At 42.9% G+C, this 22,863-nt stretch overlaps 1 protein-coding gene across 1 annotated transcript in view; it reads right to left on the bottom strand.

Moving 5' to 3' along the window:
- IQGAP2 (IQ motif containing GTPase activating protein 2) overlaps positions 1-22,863 on the bottom strand; it is a 338,102-nt gene that overhangs the window by 147,158 nt on the left and 168,081 nt on the right. The window contains 2 exon segments of the mRNA XM_047778139.1: positions 7,879-7,955; positions 12,056-12,133. Coding sequence (XP_047634095.1) covers positions 7,879-7,955; positions 12,056-12,133 — 155 coding nt within the window.

Below are 22,863 nucleotides of genomic sequence, written 5' to 3'. Positions count from 1 at the left end.
ATACAAACTCCAGGGACTCCAGGCTGGAATCAGTGATGCATGTGCTCTGTGAGGTGATAAGACATGGCTCACAGCCCCTAAGAGCTGAGAATTTCAGAGGACAGAAAGGTAGAGCCGTAATACTACTGTGGAAAAGGAAGAGGGGGCGAGAGGATGATACGGAGCAGAGAGAATTTTGAAAAGGATGGAAGGTGCAAAAGCTCTCCCTCATCTTAATCCCAAATCCTGCCACCTCTAGATTTCCCTTCCAAGAACACAGGAGTATAGTTTGTCCTTTGGGCTAAGGAACTATCTCTAGGAAGTTTGTTTGTTTGTTTTTGCTTTTCAGGGCCGCACTCACAGCATATGGAGGTTCCCAGGCTAGGGGTCTTATTGGAGCTGTTTCCCAGGCTAGGGGTCTTATTGGAGCTGTAGCTGCCGGCCTGCACCACAGCCACAGCAACGTCAAATCTGAGCTGAGTCTGTGACCTACACCATGGCTCATGGCAACGCCGGATCCTTAACCCACTGAGCGAGGCCAGGGATCGAACCTGAGTCCTCATGGACAGTAGTTGGATTCATCACAACGGGAACTCCCAGGAAGCTTATTTATAAGTGCAATTATGTTCTCTGTCAGAGATGCGCTCAATCCGCTAGAAGGCATCAATTGGTTGCTTAACAGGAAAGGGGGCCTAAGGGAAAGGAGAATAAGACAAATGCGCTAATAACTTTGAACCTGAGGAACAGGTTCAAAGGCAACCTGGTGGGCAAAGCAGCCATCTGACATTATGGTCTGGGAGCCCTTCTTCACAAAGCAGTCAGGGTGCTTGGACCAGCTGGTCAACCAGAAGTGGGGCTGCCACAGCCATTTTCATAAATTGAAGCCACAAACTGATCTGGGCACCATCACTGCATTTGCAAACATGCCTGCTGGACAGGAGCCACATAATCAGCAGCGGGAAGAGTCATCCTTACACAGAGAGGGGCAGACATGTCTTTACCTTGTCACTGTAGTAGAATCTTAATAGTCAAATAAACCTTATTCAGTAAGAAAGGCACAGTCCATGAGTTCCTATTGTGGCTCAGCAGGTAACCAACCTGAACCCGACTAATATCCATAAGGAGGCAGGTTAGCTCCCTGGCCCCGCTCAGTGGGTTGAGGATCTGGTGTTGCTGTGAGCTGTGGTATAGGTCAGAGACATGGCTCGAATCCTGGGTCACTGTAGATGTGGTGTAGGCCGGCAGCTCCAGCTCTGATTGGACCCCTAGCCTGGGAACTTCCATTTGCTGCAAGTGAGGCCCTTTAAACCAAAAAAAAGAAGAGTCTAGAACTTTCATCCATTAAGTCAAAAAAGTTGTTATGAACACACTACTTTTTTTTTTCCTTTTATTTTTGGCTGCCCCACAACATATGGAGTCGCCTGGCCAGGGATCAGATCCAAGCCACAGTTGCAACCTACACCACAGCTGCGGTATGGTGGATCCTTAACCCAGTGTGCTGGGCCTGAGATCGAACCTGAGTCCCGGTGCTGCAGAGATGCCAATCCCATTGTGCCGTAGCGGGAACTCCTGAACACATGATTTTTTTTTTTAATATAATGATTTTTATTTTTTCTATTATAGCTGGTGTACAGTGTCCTGTCAATTTTCTACTGTACAGCAAGGTGACCCAGTTACACATACTTTTTTCTCACATTATCATGCTCCACCACAAGTGACTAGATATACTTCCCAGTGCTAATAGATAGCACAAATGAACTTTTCCACAGAAAAGAAAATCATGGACATGGAGAATACATGATTTTAAAAGGATTCCCTTGGAGGGTAGTTGATTCCAGACCTTAAAGCAGGAATAATCAATATAGGGTTGGAACATCCTGTTGTAACCACAAAGCAAGGGTATTTCAAGGAAATGTCAGGGACAGTTCTTTAAGGACAAAGGAACTGGGCAAAAGGAGCTCCCAGGTCCACAGTGAAGCAATGTGGCCCATTGACAAAGAAGACACTGATCTTGGTTAGATCTGAGAAAGGCCTAGAGTTCAAAACAGTGTTCAAAGGAGAGAATGGGGTAAAGTACATCAAAAGGAAGTGGTCATAAAGATAAAACAAGACACATGGAATACCTGTATTGATTTTAACAAGTTGGTAAGTGCCATTAAAATATAGGTGCTTTGCAATGGAATACTACTCAGCCATAAAAAAGAACAAAAGAATACCATTTGCAGCAACACGGATGGAACTAGAGACTCTCATACTAAGTGAAGCAAGTCAGAAAGAGAAAGACAAATACCATGTAATATCACTTTTATCTGGAATCTAATATACGGCACAAATGAACCTTTCCACGGAAAAGAAATTCATGGACTTGGAGAATAGACTTGTGGTTGCCAAGGGGGAGGGAATGGGATGAACTGGGAATCTGGGGTTAATAGATGCAAACTATTGCCTTTGGAATGGATAAGCAATGAGATCCTGCTGTACAGCGCTGAGAACCACATCTAGTCACTTATGATGGAGCATGATGGAAGATAATGTGAGAAAAAGAATGCATATATGTATGTGTGACTGGGTCACTTTGCTGTACAGTAGAAAATTGACAAAACACTGTAAACCAGCTATAATGGAAAAAATAAAACTCATTGACAAAAAAATATCCGTGCCTTGGTGTTCTCCTGTGACACAATGGGTTAAAGATCCAGCCTTGTCACTGCAGCGGCTTGGGTCACTGCTGTGGTGTGGGCTTGATCCCTGGCCTGGGAACTTTCACATGCCATGGGCACAGCCAAAATATAAAAAATACAGGTGCTTTGTATGTCTGATACAGTGTATAAATACGTGCTTGTTTTTGTACTATTTATGCTACAAGAAAGACAGTTGAGAAAACCAAAAGAGGATCCCGAGACAAGGAAGAACTGAGAGCACAGGTGGTGACAAAAATATTAGGATGAAAGGAGGGTCCATCATTGATGGTCACACTTAATGGTCAAGCAGAGAGAGGATCCAGACATAGGATCCGAGATGGGATCAGGCAAATGGCATTTAGTAAAGTCCATCCCTCATCTCCTGGGGGAGAAAGCTCCCGAATGCCCAACTAATTGCAAGAAAATATTCAAAGGGCATACATCAGCTTTTAATAATGTTAACAGACGAGGCCAATACATCATGATGACAGGACAATGGGTTATATCACACTGGCCAAGCGAGACATGGAAATAAATCATTTCTGGGTGATAGGGGTGGGGACGGGATGGTAAATAAAAACCTACCTGAAAGCCATCTACAGAAAAACTGCAAGTTCTGGATGACTTCATATACCAAGTGCAGCCTAATGTCTGATGGCCGAGGTCAGACTCACATTAGGAGAAGAACCCCAACAGGTACCATGTTCTGACTGACAACTGATCGGCCAGAAACCAGGACTGTAACCTCGGCGGGTCCGAGGAGGTATTCTGTTTCTGGCAATCTTGTGAACTCTGGGTAGGTGTCAAAATATTACAGCCCTAGATGAGTCAACATCAGTGAATAAATAACGAAAAAATGAGTGAAACTCGTAGTGCAGACCTTTTAGAAGAGGGTTACATGTGCTAGGTCTGTAATAATGCTATCTGGGCATTTTATTTGTGTTTGAAGATATACGAGGTGTTCAAAATATCAGTCTACCAAATTAAATTACTTAACAGAATGCAGTTTTATAATTAATGTTTAAAACACTTAACAGCTGCTTAATACATCAAGTAGCAAACAACAGGTAAAAAGTATTTTTCTCTGTGCCTTAAAGATCTCCAGGCAGGACAAAAAATTTAGTAGGGGTAACTTGTTGGCAAGGCCCTCACTCCTTCAAGTGGCTCCTTTTCTTATACAGGCTTAAATATTCCAAATAAAACCACAAAAGGAAAACATGCCGCATGTACATTTTAAGCCTGAAACACCAAATAGGCATAGTCACTGTCACTGGGTGATGAGCTAATAGACACTTTAGCTTTTCCTTTGATGGTCTTTCTGAATTTTTGTGGTTGAACCCAAGCTCATGCGCCTGGCTGATGCACAGTGAGGCCAAACAAAAGGAAATGTCCGCGTCTGGAGCAGAAAAAGGAGCATCACAGGGTCAGGCAATGAAAACGGGTGGCTTGTGCTCAAAAGACTGGACCCCTCCAATGGCTTTCAGACAGGGGTTTTAAAAACAGCGTGAGGGGGAGGTCCTGTTGTGGCTCAAGGGGGTTAAGAACAAGACTAGTATCCATGAGGATGCGGGTTCCATCCCTAGCCTCGCTCAGTGGGTTAAAGGATCCGGCGTGGCTGTGGCTGTGGGGTAGGCCAGCAGCTGCAGCTCCAATTCGACCCCTAGCCCAGGAACTTCTGCATGCTGTGGGTGCAGCCCTAAAAAGACAATAAATACATAACAATACAGTGTGAGGGGAGAGGGTCCTAGGATGCACAATCAGCTTGGATTGGCTGGTGGCGAGGTAACGAGGTGGGGGATGTTTGGGGAATCTCAGGCTTCTGCTCCTGACCTGCCTGGGATTAAGTGATTGTGGTCAGGGTACAGTCACCATCCTCCACTTGGGCCAGGGTTTTAGTTTCTCCAGGACAACTCAAAGATTGTTATCTATGTCCCTTCAGGAGGCGCTCAGAGACCTCTGACGACTGTCCTATCATTTACAACTGGAGCCCCTTCTTTGGAACTGGGGCAAGGCCTAAGGAGACCGAAGCCATTTTTTTGTTTCCTACCAACAAGAATGGGGAACACGGAGAAGCTTTTGTATCCAGGAAGTCTGCTCAGGGCCCCGCTCCGTTTCCACCCCCTTTTCTTTGAAACGCCTCAGTCTTGAGGGGGAACAGGTACAGGACAAGAAAGGGAATCCGGTTTTAAACAGAGAGGTTAATCATCAACTTGGCAGAGAAATTGCTTTCAGGGGGACTGAGTTTCAAATTTTGCAGTGTTTTCCACCATGAAAATATTTTTATTTTGTCTTTTGTCATTTTAGGGCCACTCCCTCAGCATATGGAGGTTCCCAGGCTGGGGGTCTAATCGGAGCTGTAGCCACCAGCCTACACCACAGCCACAGCAACGCGGGATCCGAGCCGCGTCTGTGACCTACACCACAGCTCATGGCAACGCCAGATCCTTAACCCACTGAGCAAGGCCAGGAATCGAACCCGCAACCTCATGGTTCCTAGTCTGATTCATTAACCACTGAGCCATGACGGGAACTGCCCCAAAATATTTTTATTTTAAATAAGGAAAAGATACTACAGGTTTCTTTGAAAAAGAGCACAAGACCACCTATTATGGAGTTGAGCCTTTAGTCAGGCAGAATTTACGTCAGGATTCCCTGTGGGGCTGCTGTGTTCACAAAGGCTGGAGTCTGGGCTTAAGAACCAGCAGCTGAAGGGACCCATAGAGTAATGACTGGCAGGCCAGGGGCCTGGGGTCAGAAATCAAGTGAAAGGGCAAGGTGGGCAAGAAAAGGGAAAAAGCAGACACAAATAGGAAGCAAGGGCGAGAACCCAGGGCATTTGAATGAAGTTGTTAATCCCAAAGCACTAAGAGAGGGGACAGAAGACAAGCTGGCAGGGCCAGGGGTGAACTTTGCAGATGGAGGCAGGCCCGCAGGCTGGGGCAGGAGGATGGCAGTGCCTGGGCACTGGGTAGAATCTTCCTGCCTGGCTCCTGATCTATCACCACAACTTCGGACGGGCTTAATTGCCACTCAGGGAATAACAACTCTCTGTACCAGTAACGCAGCTGTACCTGTGGCCAGTACGTAAGGGCCGAGGATGCACTTGTTCATGTTCAGCATCCTTTCCAATCATGCAGTGAGGGCAAGCCCACTGTACATATTAAAGGGTTCTCCTACCCAGTTTTCAAATGTGTCAGGCCCCACAGAGCAGAATATCAGCCTGGTGTGAGAAAGTGAATGCATTCTAAACCACAGCAGTTAAGATTTTGATAGAAAAACTTTGTTATTATTTTCTTGCCTTTTTCTTTTTTCTTTTCTTTTTTTTTTTTTTTTAACTTTTTAGGGCCACATATGCAACTTCCCTGGCTAGGGGTTGAATCAAAGCTACAGCTGCTGGCCTACGCCACAGCCACAGCAAGGCAGGATCCAAGCCGAATCTGCAACCTACACCACAGCTTATAGCAACGCCTGATCCTTAACCCACTGAGAGAGGCCAGGGGTCGAACGTGCATCCTCATGGACCCTAGTTGGGTTTGTTAACCACTGAGCCACGAAGGGAACTCCGGGTGGGGGGGGAACACTTTAGATGAGCCTGAGACTTTTTAGCTCCCTATCAAGGAGCAGCCAGAGAGCAAGTTTAGAACAAAGAAATGTGAAGGCAATTCTCCCAGGGAACACTGTTTCAGTGAAGACTGCTTTTTCAGGATCCTACTTTAAAGATCCTGCTTCAGGTCAGAGCGAGTGAATGACAATTAGCAGCCCTCAAGCCTCTGCGAAATTCTACTGGACATTTTTAGAACAATGACGTCATCAGGAAGGCGTTTAGTGCATCATTTCTTTATAAGCTGTTTAACATTAAGAGCCCAGGTGGCCACTTCAGGAAATCAGCTGAAGCTTATACAGACACTCAGGAGCACAGCCACAGATTTGCAGATTAGCACCCTGATGCATGCATATGATAATCACTAATGGCCTGGTTTAGCAGGTCCCGAAGTGTTAAGTGATCATTTCAAGCGCTGGAAAGCATTTGACCAAGTCTGCTGGGCAACACCCTAGATAACAGTCCTCAGAATGAGCACCTGTGCACAAAAAAGCTTTTAGAAAACCTGCTGAAATAAGGATACGCTAGCCACACATGAAGCGGTAGCCAGAGAAGCAGGTTTTTTTTCCCCAGTTGTTCTAAATTACTTGAGTAAAAAGAAATCACAGAATAGGCACCTCTATTTGGCTTGTATTTCCAGCAACTATCATCTCCCAAAAGAAATCTCCTAAGTACAGATGGGGTAGGGGAATCAAATTATTTGACATAATCAAAACTCTTCTTGAGCAAGCCAGTAATGCAATGAATTATATAAAAATCGTCTCCTTTGGAGGGAACGAAAGCCAGGAAGAAGTTAATATAAACCTCTAGACGGAAGACTCTGCCAGGAAAATGGCTCTAGTGATATAAACACAAGGCAGATGTTCTAAAAGAAATTTAAAATTTAATTAGACATGAAGTCTTCCAGCCATTACCTGTGTGCATGCAAGACAACAGCCACAAACTGTATTTTTAGAATCATTTTTGTTAACATCTAAAAATCATATTTCTTCCAGGCCAAGAAGGTAAAAAACGATTTGTGAACTGGCAGAATTCCAACATTTAAGAAATTAAGACATCAAACAATTGCTTTAAAACAATGAATGTTTCTTGATTAGACTAGTTGAAATCAACTTATAAGTTTGTTCTTTATCCTAATGGTACAAGTTCTATTGAACAAGAGTTCAAAAGATTTTTTTTTACACTGAATTTTATTAATCTATGCTAAGAATTGAGCCAAACTAATGATTTTAAGAGAATCAAAATCAAAATTAAGATCATTAAAGCTGCTTATTTGATACATTTTGGCTATATTTTTAAAGCATAGATCATAACTCAAGAATATGGTAGCTCTTTACTATTAGAGTCTTAGAAATTTCAATTAAAAATTTCCCCTTAATATATTCACAGGCCTTTCATTCATTTTCTGGTTTTCTATTTTGAAATGGATTAAAAAAACATTTTTTTTCAAGTTCAAGGATTTTTTATGTGACAACTAACTTTTCTACCAGCAAATTTAGAACAACCTTGAAAAGTTCTTCAGATGAGTTAAAAAAACTTGAGATCTCTCCTAAAATTGAAATTGTAGTTTTATTTAAATTTACTTCCTTAGACTTGTAATTGTATTTTTCTTCCCACCTTAGTGCGTGAATGCAATATATCATTCTTGGTATGTTTTTCCGGTCATACACATCTGTTGTTTCTGGGTAAAATATCTGGAAAACAAAAAGGAAAAATGCGTTTATTATGAGTTACTTTTCACAATTATTTTACCTCTCTGCAATGACCCTACTTTGTCCTCACTGTTTTGAGTTTATTTAGATGACAAGGAACCTCTCAGTTTGCCTCATTTTGTTCCCCATGTGGACCAATCACTGCATCTGGTCTCTGGGCTGACAGCGCCTCCTAGTGGCGTAGGAGAATGAGGGTTCACAAACAGCTCCAGGCAGGCTTTGTCCACAGGGCTGGGTGTCAGTTTCACTTCACAAGGCGGGAGATTGGGCAGGCTTTGCTTTTTGTACCAGAGTCAGACCAGAGGTCTCCTGGCCTGAGAAGAGTATCCTTTATTTTATTACATTAAGAACTTGATTATACAGTTACATGAACATTTGTACACACACAGACATATGTATTACTTTAAGTAGAAAAAATATTCATTTTTACTGAATAAAATCTGGAAATTAGATAAGGAATGAAAGAAAAACACCTATAAGCCTACATTCAGATTGTCACTATTAGCATTTTGGTATATTTTCCTCCAGTCTTTTTTCTATATACCTCTGATTTTTTTGTTTAGGTATGTGTTTAAAAACCAAATTTCCGAGTTCCTGTTGTGGCTCAGTGGTTAACGAATCCAACTAGGAACCATGAAGTTGCAGGTTCAATCCCTGGCCTTGCTCAGTGGGTTAAGGATCCAGCGTTGCCGTGAGCTGTGGTGTAGGCTGCAGACGAGGCTCAGATCTGGTGTGGCTGTGGCTGTGGTGTAGGCCGGCGGCTACAGCTCTGATTAGACCCCTAGCCTGGGAACCTCCATGTGTCGCGGGTGCAGCCCTAAAAGGACAAAAAGACAAAAAAAACCGAAACAAAACAACAACAAAAACACAAAAAACAAAAAAGAAAACAAAAAAAACCCCCAAATTTCATGTATCGTAAACCTGTTTAAAATACTTAATAGAACATGACTTTTTTTCATTCCCTTCCTTTGTCTACAAGAACATTCTTTCGGGGAGTTCCTGTTGTGGCACATCGGTTGACGAATCCGACCAGGAACCATGAAGTTGCAGGCTCGATCCCTGCCCTTGCTCAGTGGGTTAAGGATCTGGCATTGCCATGAGCTGTGGTGTAGGTTGCAGATGCGGCTCGGATCCCGAGTTGCTGTGGCTCTGGCGTAGGCCGGCGGCTACAGCTCTGATTAGACCCCTAGCCTGGGAACCTCCATATGCTGCGGGAGCAGCCCAAGAAATTGCAAAAAGAAAAAAGAAAAAAAAAGAAAAAAATAAGAACATTATTTCTAATGGATGCCTAGGATTCTTTCCTATTTTTGAACCATAATTTAACCAGTTCTCCATAGTTGAACATGTTTTGCGCCCAATTTTGTCCCCATTATAAGTCACTACAAGAAACATCCCCCCATTTTCCAAACACTCGATTACTTCTTCTGGATAATAATCGATACATGGAGTTAGCAGGCTGCAAAGTCTGAACACTGAAACTTTTAACTATTAAACCTTTATACTCTCCCTGAGCTTGACACTAAAAGCCTAATAAGAAACAGATTTCAGAGTGGGGCACCAAAAATGAGTAATTAGGATTGAAGCTTCTAAGATTAAGATAAGCATATTAGCATTCCTTGTCTTCAGTAAATATTTTATAAAATTTGACATAAAAAGTAAAATTAAATCATGGGCCATATGGTAGTACTTGATACTCAAGCACAAGCTTCTATGGGACACAGAAAAAAGCTAAGAAAAGAGAAAAGCAAAGTTTCTTGAGATACAAATGCATAGTCACTGAGCATGTAAAGAAATAGTTATATCCCGTGAGATTTCAAAGGTCTTTCCAACTTTCCTGTAACACACTTGCTGTTACAGTACCGAGAAAGGGATTCCCAACCCAGAAGAATATGACCAGGTATAAAGTTCTACCACGTAAGCAGAGGACAAGGATAACATCCCATCTCTTCTTGAAACAAGAAACTGTTACATTGATATTTCTCCTAGACAATCATTATGAATGTGTCCTCTTTTATCGAGGAGATGGGAACAATTTATGGTTCACCAAAATGTTTTCTTCAGCCCTGTAACCCTTGTGTCTAAACTGATGCTGACCAAAGTATCATACTGATAAATGAAGAAATCACCTAATACATCTAAGTCAATTCAGACCATGGTTGGCCTCTCATTCCTGCAAGGTAATGTATCACTGATTTCATAATAAACATCACTATGAAAATAGAATCTGCTGCATGGATCATTTGTTCGGCTTCAAGTCAAAATAAATGTGGCCCAACACACACCCAGTTGGAGAAGGCTGAAATCAAATCTTTCAGAGTTATGAAATTATCCAAATCTATGTTGCCTCATATAGAAAAACTGTATTTGAATTTCTTCATTAATCTGTTCACCACTCAACCCCTCATTAGAACTTGCTAAAGTGCAGTTTAGAAATATGAATCAGGTATTATAACTATTACCCAGAAAGCAACAGCATTCCACGTTCTCAGCATTTTAGGAGAAGGGCAAGTGGTTTGATTACAAATGGCAAAATACAATAGATCAACACTGACTACCATAAGGTAAACTGAACTGAGTTAAAACACATATAAGCACAACTGTACTAAAAGTAGGCATTCATAATTTACATTAAAGGGTCCTTTGTTTTTGTTGTGGAGGGTGTCTTTAATTGTAAACCTGAAGTAATAATAAGAACAACACAGGTCTAAATACATCAGTAGCCTATCCCCTTGCTGGACCACTCTTAAATAGTTTCTTTAAAGTAGCTGTACATTCTAAGCAATTCAAAAAAGGAAACTATTGCTACAAATAGAAACCTGATGGTTCTCAAGGGCATTTTTGTTTTTTTATTTTTGTGTCTTTTTAGGGCCACACCCAAGGCATATGGAGGTTCCCAGGCTAGGGGTTGAATCAGAGCTGTAGCTGCCAGCCTACACCATCGCCACAGCCATGCCAGATCCAAGCTACACCACATCTCACGGCAATGTCGGATCCTTAACCCACCAAGCGAGGCCAGGGATTGAACCTGCGTCCTTACGGATGCCAGTCAGATTCATTTCCACTGAGCCACGATGGGAATTCCAAGGGCATTTTGTTTAGTGAAAAAAGTCAATCTCAAAAGGTTATCTACTATATGATTCCATTTTTACAACATTCTCAAAATGACAAAACTATAGCGATGAGAACATGTGAGTGGCTGCCAGGGGACAGGGCTGGGGAAGAGATGCCATATAAAGGCCAACCTCTGCAGTATCTGTATCTTGACTGTGGTGGTGAGCATACAAATCTATTCGTGCATAGAGTGAACACACTCATACACCAGTGAATGCATGTGAAGAGAGCAGACACTGAATAAAGTCTGCAGTCTGGTTAACATTAGCCCATCAACGTCAATTTAATTCTATACTATAGTTATGAGATGTCACCACTGGAGGAAGTGGAATGAAGTCTGCACAAAGATGTACTATTTTTGCAACTTCCTGTGATTCTAAAATTATTTCAAAATAAGAAGTTTAAGAAATAGCAGTACCATTTCTATCGCATGTAATTATGTCCTCATTTCTTCTACTTGTCTGCGTCTCAGAGGCATAAGGGTGCCTGCTCTTTGAATTGAACAAATTCTGACTATTGGCTGAAAGAGTTTTATTTGGGAGATCTATTTCAGGAGTAAGAACTCTAACCTCCTAGCCATTAAAATTGAAAGTGACCCTATGATTTATAGTAATACTTTATCAAAACAAATTTGTAATGATAAGATATAGGGATACACTACATGTGGATGCAAGAAGACTTGGAATCTCAACTATAAGCAGCAACACAAAAAAAAGGGAGGCGGCTCTTCTACCAGCGAACGCTTGTTCTGACCTTGTTTCGTTTATACACACTTTTACCTGGCTGCTTTCAATCTGAGTTCTTGCCACATATAACTTTATATAGGCCTTTCCATCTTTGGGTTGAGTTCTCGAATTTCTCCTTCCTGCGGCATGAACGACCTTGGCTGCTTTAACATACCCCAGTCTGCTACATTACTTTCCACAATAAGGTGTTTGCATGACCCCTTTGTCTCCCCAGTGCAGACTTACCTTGGGTAGACCAATAGACTCCATCGCTCTCAGCCACTGGACGGTGTTATCTGTGTGTCGAAAGTGAAGGCCCGATTTCTAATGTGAGAATGGGGGCGGGGGGGGGGGGGGGGGGGAGAGAAGGGAACAAAAAGTGAGTCCAAAAGTCCTAACTTTTGTCATTAGTAGGATGCTTTCCATTGTATTTCTCCTAGAATGGCGTTAGGAATGCTCACATGAAACAACTAGAGACACAACAAAGGAGACCAGACTATCTCAGCAACACTCTAGCCACTGGGGATGGACCGTTCCAGTTCCCAGAAGGCACATGTTTGAGGTTATTCTGAACTACAATCTCTAGGGCTGTTCACTGTCTAGCACACCTTAGGATGTTTTACGGGATGTGTGCTGTGCATGAGCATAAACACACACACACACACAGATACACATACACACTGTCAAAACTGTGGCAACCATGGCTGAGAGAAGCCTAGTAACTCCAGGAAAAAAAAAAAAAAAAAAAACAGGATTTTTAGACGGCTCAATGCCTTTTTATGTGGTTTCTAGTTCTGCCAACCCATTTTTTTTTTTTCTGATCATGAATGTAGTATGATTTCTGGAAAAAAAAAAAAAAAACCTAGAAAATATAGAAAAACACAAAGATGAAAACAAAAAATCCCCGGGTTTCAGAGCTAATTTTAGTATTTATTCCTTCTATAATCTAATTCTAATCTTGGCCTTGTACAAGAAGTAAACCTTCAGTGGAAATATTTAACAAGAACTTTTTCTACCCAGATGATAAAAATAGGCTGTTTTCCATTCCTTACAGCTTTAATCAGCCAGACATTATTTTCTGCACGATCTATCAATACAGTATTTTTGTTGCTATCTCATGAAACTTTATCAGGTAATGAACCACTGAGAGCTTTAAAATGATCTTATATATTTAGGTAAATGTATAATGTAATGTTATGTGTTTTCTATTTCTTTTTTCTTTTCTTTTTTTTTTGTCTTTTTCTAGGGCCGCACCCATGGCATATGGAGGTTCCCAGGCTAGGGCTCCAATAGGAGCTGTAGCCACTGGCCTACACCACAGACATGGCATCACCAGATCCGAGCCAAGTCTGCAACTTACACCACAACTCACATCAATGCCGGATCCTTAACCCACTGAGCGAGGCCAGGGATCGAACCCCCAACCTGGTGGTTCCTAGTCAGATTTGTTAACCACTGAGCCATGACGGGCACTCCCATTTTTCTTTTTCTTTTTTTTTTTGTTTTGTCTTTTTGCCTTTTCTAGGGCCGCTTCCTCGGCATATGGAGGTTCCCAGGCTAGGAGTCAAATCAGAGCTGTAGCCGCTGGCCTACACCACAGCCACAGCAACTTGGGATCCTTAACCCACTGAGCAAGACCAGGGACTGAACTCGCAAACTCATGGTTCCTAGTCAGATTCATTAACCACTGCACCACGACGGGAACTCCCTATTTTTCAATTTTAATAAATGTATAAAAAATAACTACAGCAAGTTTTATCAAATAACTAACATCCAATAGTAGAAAGATCATCACATTCAGAAAATCTAGCTCTTCCCACTTTCTGTGACTTCTACAATGTGACAGTTGATTTAATAAAAAGTATTTTGTTGCTGTTAGAAATTATAAAGTATAGGAGTTCTAGTTGTGGCTCAGGGGTAACAAACCCGACTAGAATCCATGAGAATGCCAGTTTAATCCCTGGCCTCGCTCAGTGGGTTAAGGATCCTGCGTCACCTGTGAGCTGTGGTTTAGGTTGCAGATGTGGCCCAATCCTGCATTGCTTCGGCTGTGGTGTAGGCCAGTGGCTACAGCTCCGATTAGACCCGTAGCCTGGGAACCTCCATATGCCGCACTAGCAGCCCTAGAAAAGGCAAAAGACAAAAAACAAAACAAAACACTGTGCAAAGTAATCATGGTTCCCATTTTTTAGCAGTGAAGAAACCTGGGCCAAAAAGATGCAGTAACTTGTCTCAAGTCAAACAGCTCTAAAGGGTTAGGCTGGGATTCAAGCCTCAGTCTCTCTGGATCTGAAAACCTTTGCTGTGTTAACGCTCCCCAGGGAAGAACACGGGACCTAAGGGCCATAGGATTATTCTTCACAAGGAAGAGATTAGCTAATTACTATGAAATAACTGGGGGGGCGGGGGAGGGGATGAGACAATCCCCAATCACATCAGGACAAAGAGGACCCTCGACACCACAAAATAACGAAATGTCCCCCTCTTCTGACAAAGATGGGTAACTTGTTTCCTGACTGCGGACAATCTAGTCCCTATTTAATATCCTCACCACCTAGATAAAAATGACCAAGACACCAAATTGATTCCACTTCCTGACAACATAAGTGGTCCCTGCTTCCCTAAATCCTTAGTAGAATCATCACCTACTATAAGCTCACATCTCCACTCAGCCCATCTTTTCTCTTCCTCATAGCTCCGTGAGTATGTATTTTCTCTTGGCATGTGGACTTTAAATAGGTCTGATTCTGTTTGACCCCAGGTGGGTTTCTAGATGTCTCGGGCTGGCAGCCTTTAACCATCCAAACTACATAACAAATATATCCCATCCATTTAGCCTCATTAGCTAGGTAACCTTAGGAAAGTTACAAATCTCTTTTTCTTCTTTTTTATAATGATTTTTATTTTTTCCATTATAGCTGGTTTACTATAGCTGGAAAACTGTTCTGTCAGTTTTCTCTTGTACAGCAAGGTGACTCAGTTACACATACATGCATACTTTCTTTTTCCTCACATTATCATGCTCCATCATACGAGACTAGATATAGTTCCCAGTGCTATACAGCAGGATCTCATTGCTGATCCATTCTAAAAGCCAACTTACAGAATGGGAGAAAATAGTTTCAAACAATACAACAGACAAGGGCTTAATCTCTAAAATATACAAACACCTTATACACCTCAACAGCAAAAAAACCAACCACCCAATGGAAAAATGGGGAAAAGACCTGAATAGACATTTCTCCAAGGAAGATCTACAGATGGCCAATAAGCACATGAAAAAAGGCTCAACATCACTGATTATTAGAGAAATGCAAATCAAAACTACCATGAGATATCACCTCACACCAGAATGGCCATCATTCATAAGTCCACAAAGACAAATCTCTTTGAACCCTGGTTTCTCAGCCACAAAATGGGAATGGTATGCTCCACCATGTTCCATCATAAAGAATATATACATATATATATGTACAACTGGATCAGTTTGCTTTACAGCAGAAATTGACAGAACACTGTCAATCAACTATAATAAAAAAAATTTAAATGGGAATGGTATGCTTCTTTGGCTTGTTGAGCTTAATGAGAATGTAAACAGAGCACTAACTGCACCAAGAATGCAATAAATGTGAGGTGTTATAATTATTATGCTCTAAGACCAGGCTTGAAACTTTTAGTCACCTTTAATTTAAGGTCAGAGAAAGGTTTGGCGCTTCAGGTAAGAGGCACTGAAGGAAAGGGTGGTTATCTTCGTCGTATTTCTATAGTGAGTGAAATGACAGGTTTCAAATCCTTTGCCCATTTTAAACACCTGAAGAATCTTTAAAACCCTTTGGTCCATGTCTGCATATTTAAGAAGTAAGCTTCAGTGAGCAAACTACATTAACATCTTCAATCGACCAGGTTTACTTCGATTAGAACAAAATTGGTCTTCTAAAGAGGCTCAAAATAATCTTAGTCCATCATAACCATTTTTAGCTGGTTGACTTTTTTCACTAGGTCTACACTGGCATGAACACATTAGACTACATGGTATGTCTATAGTCGTACTTCAGCCAAGGGCTGTCATTGTCCATCTACTTAACTTCTTTCTGGTATTAGACCAGAGAGTGTATGCTGATTTTTTAGTGCCCACCTATCACAGCCCCAGCAAAAAAGATTATTGTAATTTAAATTGAATAGTGAGGTATTCTGCATATCTTCTTTGGATGGTAACTTCTTACCTATTAGGATCAAAGCATTTTAGCGCTATGAGGTAGTTTAAAATCAATAATTATTCTGATCTGGAGTTCCTGTTGTGGCTCAGAGGGTTAAAAGAACCCAATGAGTATCCATGACGATGAGGGTTTGATCCCTAGCCTTGCTCAGTAGGTTAAGGATCTGGCACTGTTGTGAGCTGTGGCATGGTTTGCAGATGCAGCTTGGATCTGGTGGTGGTGTGGCTGTGGTGTAGGCTGGCAGCTGCAGTTGTGATTCCATCCCTAGCCTGGGAATTTTCATATGCCACAAGTATGATCATAAAAAAAATTCTAACTTGCTTATCTTATAGATGAGGAACCCCATTTAAATAAGACCCAAGCATTTAATTCACTAGAGTTGACCTAACCTGTTAAGCTCAGAGTCAAGACTAGACGGTAGAATTCCTTGATTTCAGGTCTGAATATCCTGGTCTATTTACTGCTCACAGGGCCTCAGAACAAACACCATCTCTAACTTTTTTTTTTTTCTTTTCTAGGGCTGCACCTGTGGCATATGGAGGTTCCCAGGCTAGGGGTCGAATCGGAGCTGTAGCCACTGGCCTGGCGATCTAGCTGGGACCCTAGCCGCATCTGCGACCTACACCACAGCTCATGGCCACGCCGGATCCTCAACCACTGAGCGAGGCCAGAGATCAAACCCGCAACCTCATGGTTCCTAGTCGGATTCGGTAATCACTGAGCCATGATGGGAACTCTACTATCTCTTACTTTTAGAGTGGTCTTACTTCTATCAGGCCCTAGGCCAAGTGCCTGGCACGGAGGATCCCATTGGCTCCTCACAGTATCTCTATAAGGTTGATACAGTTATCATTTTCCCCCTTTACATCCAGGAAACTGACGCTCACAGAGACAAAGTTAGTGGTGAGGCCACATTGTGAAGGGTCTGGTTCTACAGCTCACGCCACTCACAGAGTGATGTACATGCTTTCCCTACCCAAGGCCCCCCTAGATGTTCAACAAGCGTTTCGAGTAAGTCTACAGGGCCACTGTACTGTCCGCAATGACAAGTGGTTTTTGTCTTGGATTGAGCCTTTCCAATGAGTCCTCTTCAAGGAACGCCACTTTCTCTTGGTCATCCTAGTTGGTCTGGGAATGTTCATCCTTCGAGGACCATCCAGCCCGCACCCTGCCATGGAAACCTTCCTGGCTTCTTCACCATCCCAACCCCCTTTGGAACTGATCACAGTCTCCTTGCTGTCTCCCTGCATCTTCTCATCACTGCCCTCCACCCGTTTACAGCCCCTTCCTTTCCAGGATGAGCCCTTCATTTTGCCTCTTGAATCCATTCACTTCTTGTCTCTGCAGGCCACTGTCCCCTGGCACCTGGACTGAGGAATTCCCTCGGGCGCTCTGCCTCTGCATCCATCCTCCCTCTGGTATATTCTCCACATGGCAGCAGAACCATCTTTCTGAAGCACAAACTGTACCACGATGCCTCTGTTCACACTGCCACAGCTCCCCATTGTGCCTAGAAAGAATTGACCCCCTGGACTTAGGTTTCCCCAGGTGTGACTGAGTCATCTGTCTCTGCTCCCCTCCTGCCTCACTTCTCACCACTGTCCCTTTACCACAGCCTTTCAGCCACTCAATCTGGCCAAGCTCTTTTCATCGCTGAGCCTCTCACAACCAGGCCCCTTCTCTCTGGACGGTCCTCCCACTCCCTACCCTGAACTCTGCACATGGATGCGTTTCCTCTCATTCTCTCAGCCTCGGAGTACACGTCCCCTCAGAGAAGCCCATGCCCATCGGTCAGTAACACTGGCCTTAGTTTTTTCCTTCATACACTTATCACAATTCATAATAGTCTATTTTACTCAGAGTCTGTTTCTCTAACTACAAGCGCCATGAAATCATGTCTGCTGTGCTCCCTACTCTGCCTTTAGTGCCCAGATCAGTGGCTGGTATGTGGTAGGTACTGATAAAAATTATATGTATAGGAGTTCCTGTCGTGGCGCAGTGGTTAATGAATCCGACTAGGAACCATGAGGTTGCGGGTTCAATCCCTGGCCTTGCTCAGTAGGTTAAGGATCCAGCATTACCGTGACCTGTGGTGTACGTCACAGACGCGGCTCAACTGCCATGTGGCTGTGGCACTGGCGTAGGCTGGCAGCTACAGCTCTGACTACACCCCTAGCCTGGGAACCTCCATATGCTGCAGAAGCAGCCCTAGAAAAGCAAAAAGACCAAAAAAAAAATTTATATGTATAAATGAGTTCCACCCTTTATGCTTTTCTTTATTTTTATTTTTATTTATGTATTTATTTTTTTGGCTGCCTGTAGCAGGCAGAAGTTCCTGGGTCACGTGTTGAACCTGTGCCACAGCAGCAACCTGAGCTACAACAGGGACAACACCAGATTCTTAACCTGCTAAGCCACTAGGGAACTCCTATGTATTTCTATCTTAGTACAACTTTATCTTCTTTCCCTAAAACTTCATTAAAATTTATTATATAAATGTCTATATGCCTATTAAAGCAGTGGTTCTTGGAGTTCTCGTTGTGGCACGGCAGAAACGAACCCGGCTGGTATCCATTAGGATGCAGGTTCCATCTCTGGCCTGGCTCAGTAGGTTAAGGATCCGACGATGCCGTGAGCTGTGGTGTAGGTCACAGACACAGCTCGGAACCCATGCTGCTGTGGCTGTGGCATAGGCTGGCAGCTGTAGCTCTGATTTGACCCCTAGCCTGAGGAACTTCCATATGCTAGAGATGTGGCCCTGAAAAAGCAAAAAAAAAAAAAGAAAAAGAAAAGAAAAAAGAAAAGCAGTAGTTCTCAAATCTTAGCAGTCTATAAGAAAACAATCATTTGGGGGATCATTAAAATGCAGCTTCCTGGGTCCCTGGCTAAGATTCTGCCTGACTCAACAGTCAGGGGTGGGGGCGGGGGGGCAGAAGTCCACGTTTTTACACATACCCATCAGGTGGTCCCACGGGAAGGGTGAGCATCACACTTAGTGGAAGAGTCTCAGAAAGTGAATTCGCTTGAGTTAAGCACTGAATAAACCACAGAAGATAAGAGATGGAGCCCTCAGGCTCACCAGAAACCACTGGCATTCATTCCTTCACCCAACAGCTATTTCCCCAGCACCCACTGTGGGCCAGACCCCACAGTATTCACTTTGGTGTGGAAGAGGAGACACCCACAGTTCTTGCCTTCATGACAAAATGGTCTTTACAGGACACACAGCTGTGCGTCCACGAGGGACAGGGTCAGGCGCCCCAGTCCCCATGGCAGGATCACAGGACTCAGAGCAGACCGGGGAGGGGAAATGGTCAAGGAAAGAACACTCATGCTTGGAAAGTGGAACACTAATCCCCAGGACAACTTTCTAACCCTAAATTAACAAGGGGCCAAAGCTGTACATAAGACAAAGAGGACAGAGCGTCACGAAAGCTCTCACCTAATTAACTTGAAGCCATGGCTGCCAAAACGAAGGCCTTCAGCTTTGGGACAGAGCTTTCACTTTGGGGACACACTGCCCATCAGGGGGGTCGTATTTCATGGCTGCAGCCAGAGCCCAAGCTCGCTGAACTCATGGTTTCCAGATGGCCCATCAAGGAACGGGGCTAGGTTAGTGAGTGGTCCCTTCTGTGTCAATGTCTTTGCTGCGGTGCCGTGATTTAGGGCTGCTTGGAAAGGACCCGGGCTGGGCTTCAGACCTGAGGAACACACGAACAGGAAGCCAAGTCTCCTGCCCATGAATAGTGGTCTGCTTTCATTAGGAGAAAAGAAGTAAAATGACCTTAAAATAAAAGTGTATTGAGATAATAAACTCTGAGTTCCTGCTGTATAGCACAGGGAACTCTATCTAGTCCCTGTGATGGAACATGATGGAGGATAATGTGAGAAAAAGAATGTATGTATAGGAGTTCCTGTTGTGGCGCAGTGGTTAACGAATCCAACTAGGAACCCTGAGGTTGTGGGTTCGACCCCTGGCCTTGCTCAGTGGGTTAAGGATCCAGCATTGCCGTGAGCTGTGGTGTAGGTCAAAGATGCAGCTCGGATCTGACATTGCTATGGCTGTGGCGTAGGCAGGTGGCTACAGCTCCGATTAGACCCCTAGCCTGGGAACTTCCATATGCTACGGGAGTGGCCCTACAGAAGGCAAAAAGACCAAAAAAAAAAAAAAAAAGAATGTGTGTGTGTATGTGTGTATAAATATATATGTATGACCGGGTCACTTTGCTATATATTGATATTGATAGGACATTGTAAATCAACTATAATAAAAAAAATCCTTAAAAAAAAGTTTATGATTACAAGGCCAATCACTAAAAAGTCCCATTTGAGGTCATCAGTCACTCTCAGGGACTTAATTAAAGGAGAGAAAGAGAACCTGCTTTTCCCCAGTGAATTAACAGAGGGCTGGTTTCCATTTGTGCCATGTTTGCTCCCACATCACAGCTGGCATCAACCCCCCTCCATCTGCCACCTCCCTTCTCTCCACTTCTTTCTTCCTTGCACCCCAGTTTGGGTCTGATGGGACGGGGGACGGCAAAACAGAATACTTCCCTCTCTCACAATGGTTTGCTCAGGGATGTCATCATTCCCTAGGCTCCACAGGAACTTTATTTTGTAACAAAAGACTGGAAATATTTTCCCCTTTCCCATCCCAAAAAGAAGGTGCTAGTTATTCAAATAACAGGATCTCTGATGCTAGGAGGAAGCAGTACCTGTTTAGGTTGCTGTGAGGTGTCCAGAACTGAACTGGAGACCCTTATATTCAAGGTTTATAAGGTACCGGGGTGCGGGGGAGGGAGCATCAGCCCACCCTCCACTCTGAGGCTCACCATCACTGAAGGTCTTTTTCCAGCCTGATTCTCCCATCCCCAACATCAAAACAAAGTACTCACAGTCTCTATCAAGTTGGGCTTCAGCCAACTGCATTTTCACTCTACCATCAAATGTACAGGGCTCTTAGTACTGATAGGCTAAGATCTTGTAACAACCATTACAAAAGTAATGAAAATAAAAGAGAAGTTCTCATTGTGGCTCGGCAGGTTAAGAACCTGACACGGTGTCTATGAGGATGCGGGTTCAATCCCTGGCCTCGCTCAGTGGGTTAAGGATCAGCATTGCTGCAAGTTGCAACATAGATCAGATGCAGCTCGGATCCCAAGTTGCTGTGGCTGTGGTGTAGGCCAACAGCTGCAGCTCCAATTCAACCCCTAGCCTGGGAACCTCCATATGCCAAGGGTGCAGCCCTAAAACAGACAAAAAAGGAAGGAAGGATGGGAGGAAGGGAAGGAGGAAGGAAGGAAGGGAGAAAGAAAGAAGGAAAATAAAAGAAAAATCATGCTCTAAATGTGGGCAAATGTTTTTTTTTTTTTTTAAATGGGGATACAAATAAATTTTTTCTGTGCTTTTCTGAACTTGTAAAAATATTTCTCAAAATTAAAAAAACCTTTAATTTTGGCTGGCTAAGTCACTTGTTTCATTAAAGTCTTGCAAAAGGCTGAAAACTCACTCTAGGGAGAAGCATCTAGAATTAACAAACACATGACTTAATGCACTCAAACTTATTTTAACATACGCAAACACTTTTATTCATAACATGATTCAAGGCAGAAACTTCTGCCCAGTTCTCTCTTAGACACGATCATGAAAAGAGACTTGTCAAAAAAGATGCCAATTCATCTAGTCTACTGTTAACCTAAATCATTAGTCAAACATGTGCTCTGAATTCAATATACGTATCTGAAAAATAAATTTTGCCATAACAACAACTGGTGTGACTCATGCGATACATAGAAAATCACTCCCTTTTCAACTATACTTAAAGTTATCCTTGAAGTTTTAAGAGAAATAACTTTTAAGGATACTTGAAAATACTGACATAAAAAGCCCCAAATACAATAGATTAAGAAAATAAAGAATCAAGTTTCAAAGAAGCTTTAGAAATTCTGATCTGAAATGGTGAAGAGATCATATATTCCTGAAGGAAACAGTACACTGTTTCAAATCCTCTTTTGAAGACACATATAATGAAGGGGCCTTTGGGGTTAGTGTTTACTTTTTTCTCCTTCACTTGTTTTGTTTTGTTTTGTTTTGTTTGCTTTTTAGGTTCTCACCCGTGGCATATAAACATTCCCAGGCTAGGGGTCGAATCGGAGCTGCAGCTGCCGGCTTATGCAACAGCCACAGCCACAGCCACAACCATGCCTGATCTGAGCCGCAGCTGCAACCTGCAGCACAGCTCATGGCAACGCTGGAGCCTTAACTCGCTGAGCAGGGCCAGGGATGGAACCCACATCCTCATGGACACTAGCCGGGTTCTTAACCCGCCAAGCCACAACAGGACTGCATCTCCTTCACTTTTTAATGGACAATTCTGAACATAAAAAAGCAGACAGAATAGTATAATGAACTCATTTGCATCTCTCATCTAATCTCAACAATTATGAACTCATGGCCAGTCTTGAATCATCTGTCTACCCTCCTCCCAATTACGTGAAGCAAATCATGGATGTACCACTTTATCTGTTAATACTTAAACATGTCTCTGTAAAATATCAGCATCTTTAAAATTAATGCAAAATTGGTGTTTATTTTGGTTTGGTTTTTTTTTTTCCTCCTACATGCCTTCCCAAATTAGCCATGAAATAGTTCTTAAAACTAGCCGCATACAAAAAGGTTTGTCTTATTTTGTTTTAAACACCAAATGGAAAGGAGTCCCTGACTATTCACTATTAGTACTTCTTTTTTTTTAAATCACCTTGCCCCTAACCCTTTAGGGCCACAAGTTCAAGTCCCACCTGGGTACCTGATTCTTTGATGAGAACAAGGGGAGCAATA

This window comes from Phacochoerus africanus, chromosome 4 (assembly GCF_016906955.1).
Source record: "Phacochoerus africanus isolate WHEZ1 chromosome 4, ROS_Pafr_v1, whole genome shotgun sequence".
Classification (NCBI taxonomy): domain Eukaryota; kingdom Metazoa; phylum Chordata; class Mammalia; order Artiodactyla; family Suidae; genus Phacochoerus; species Phacochoerus africanus.
This window is presented reverse-complemented; position numbering and strand designations above follow the sequence as displayed.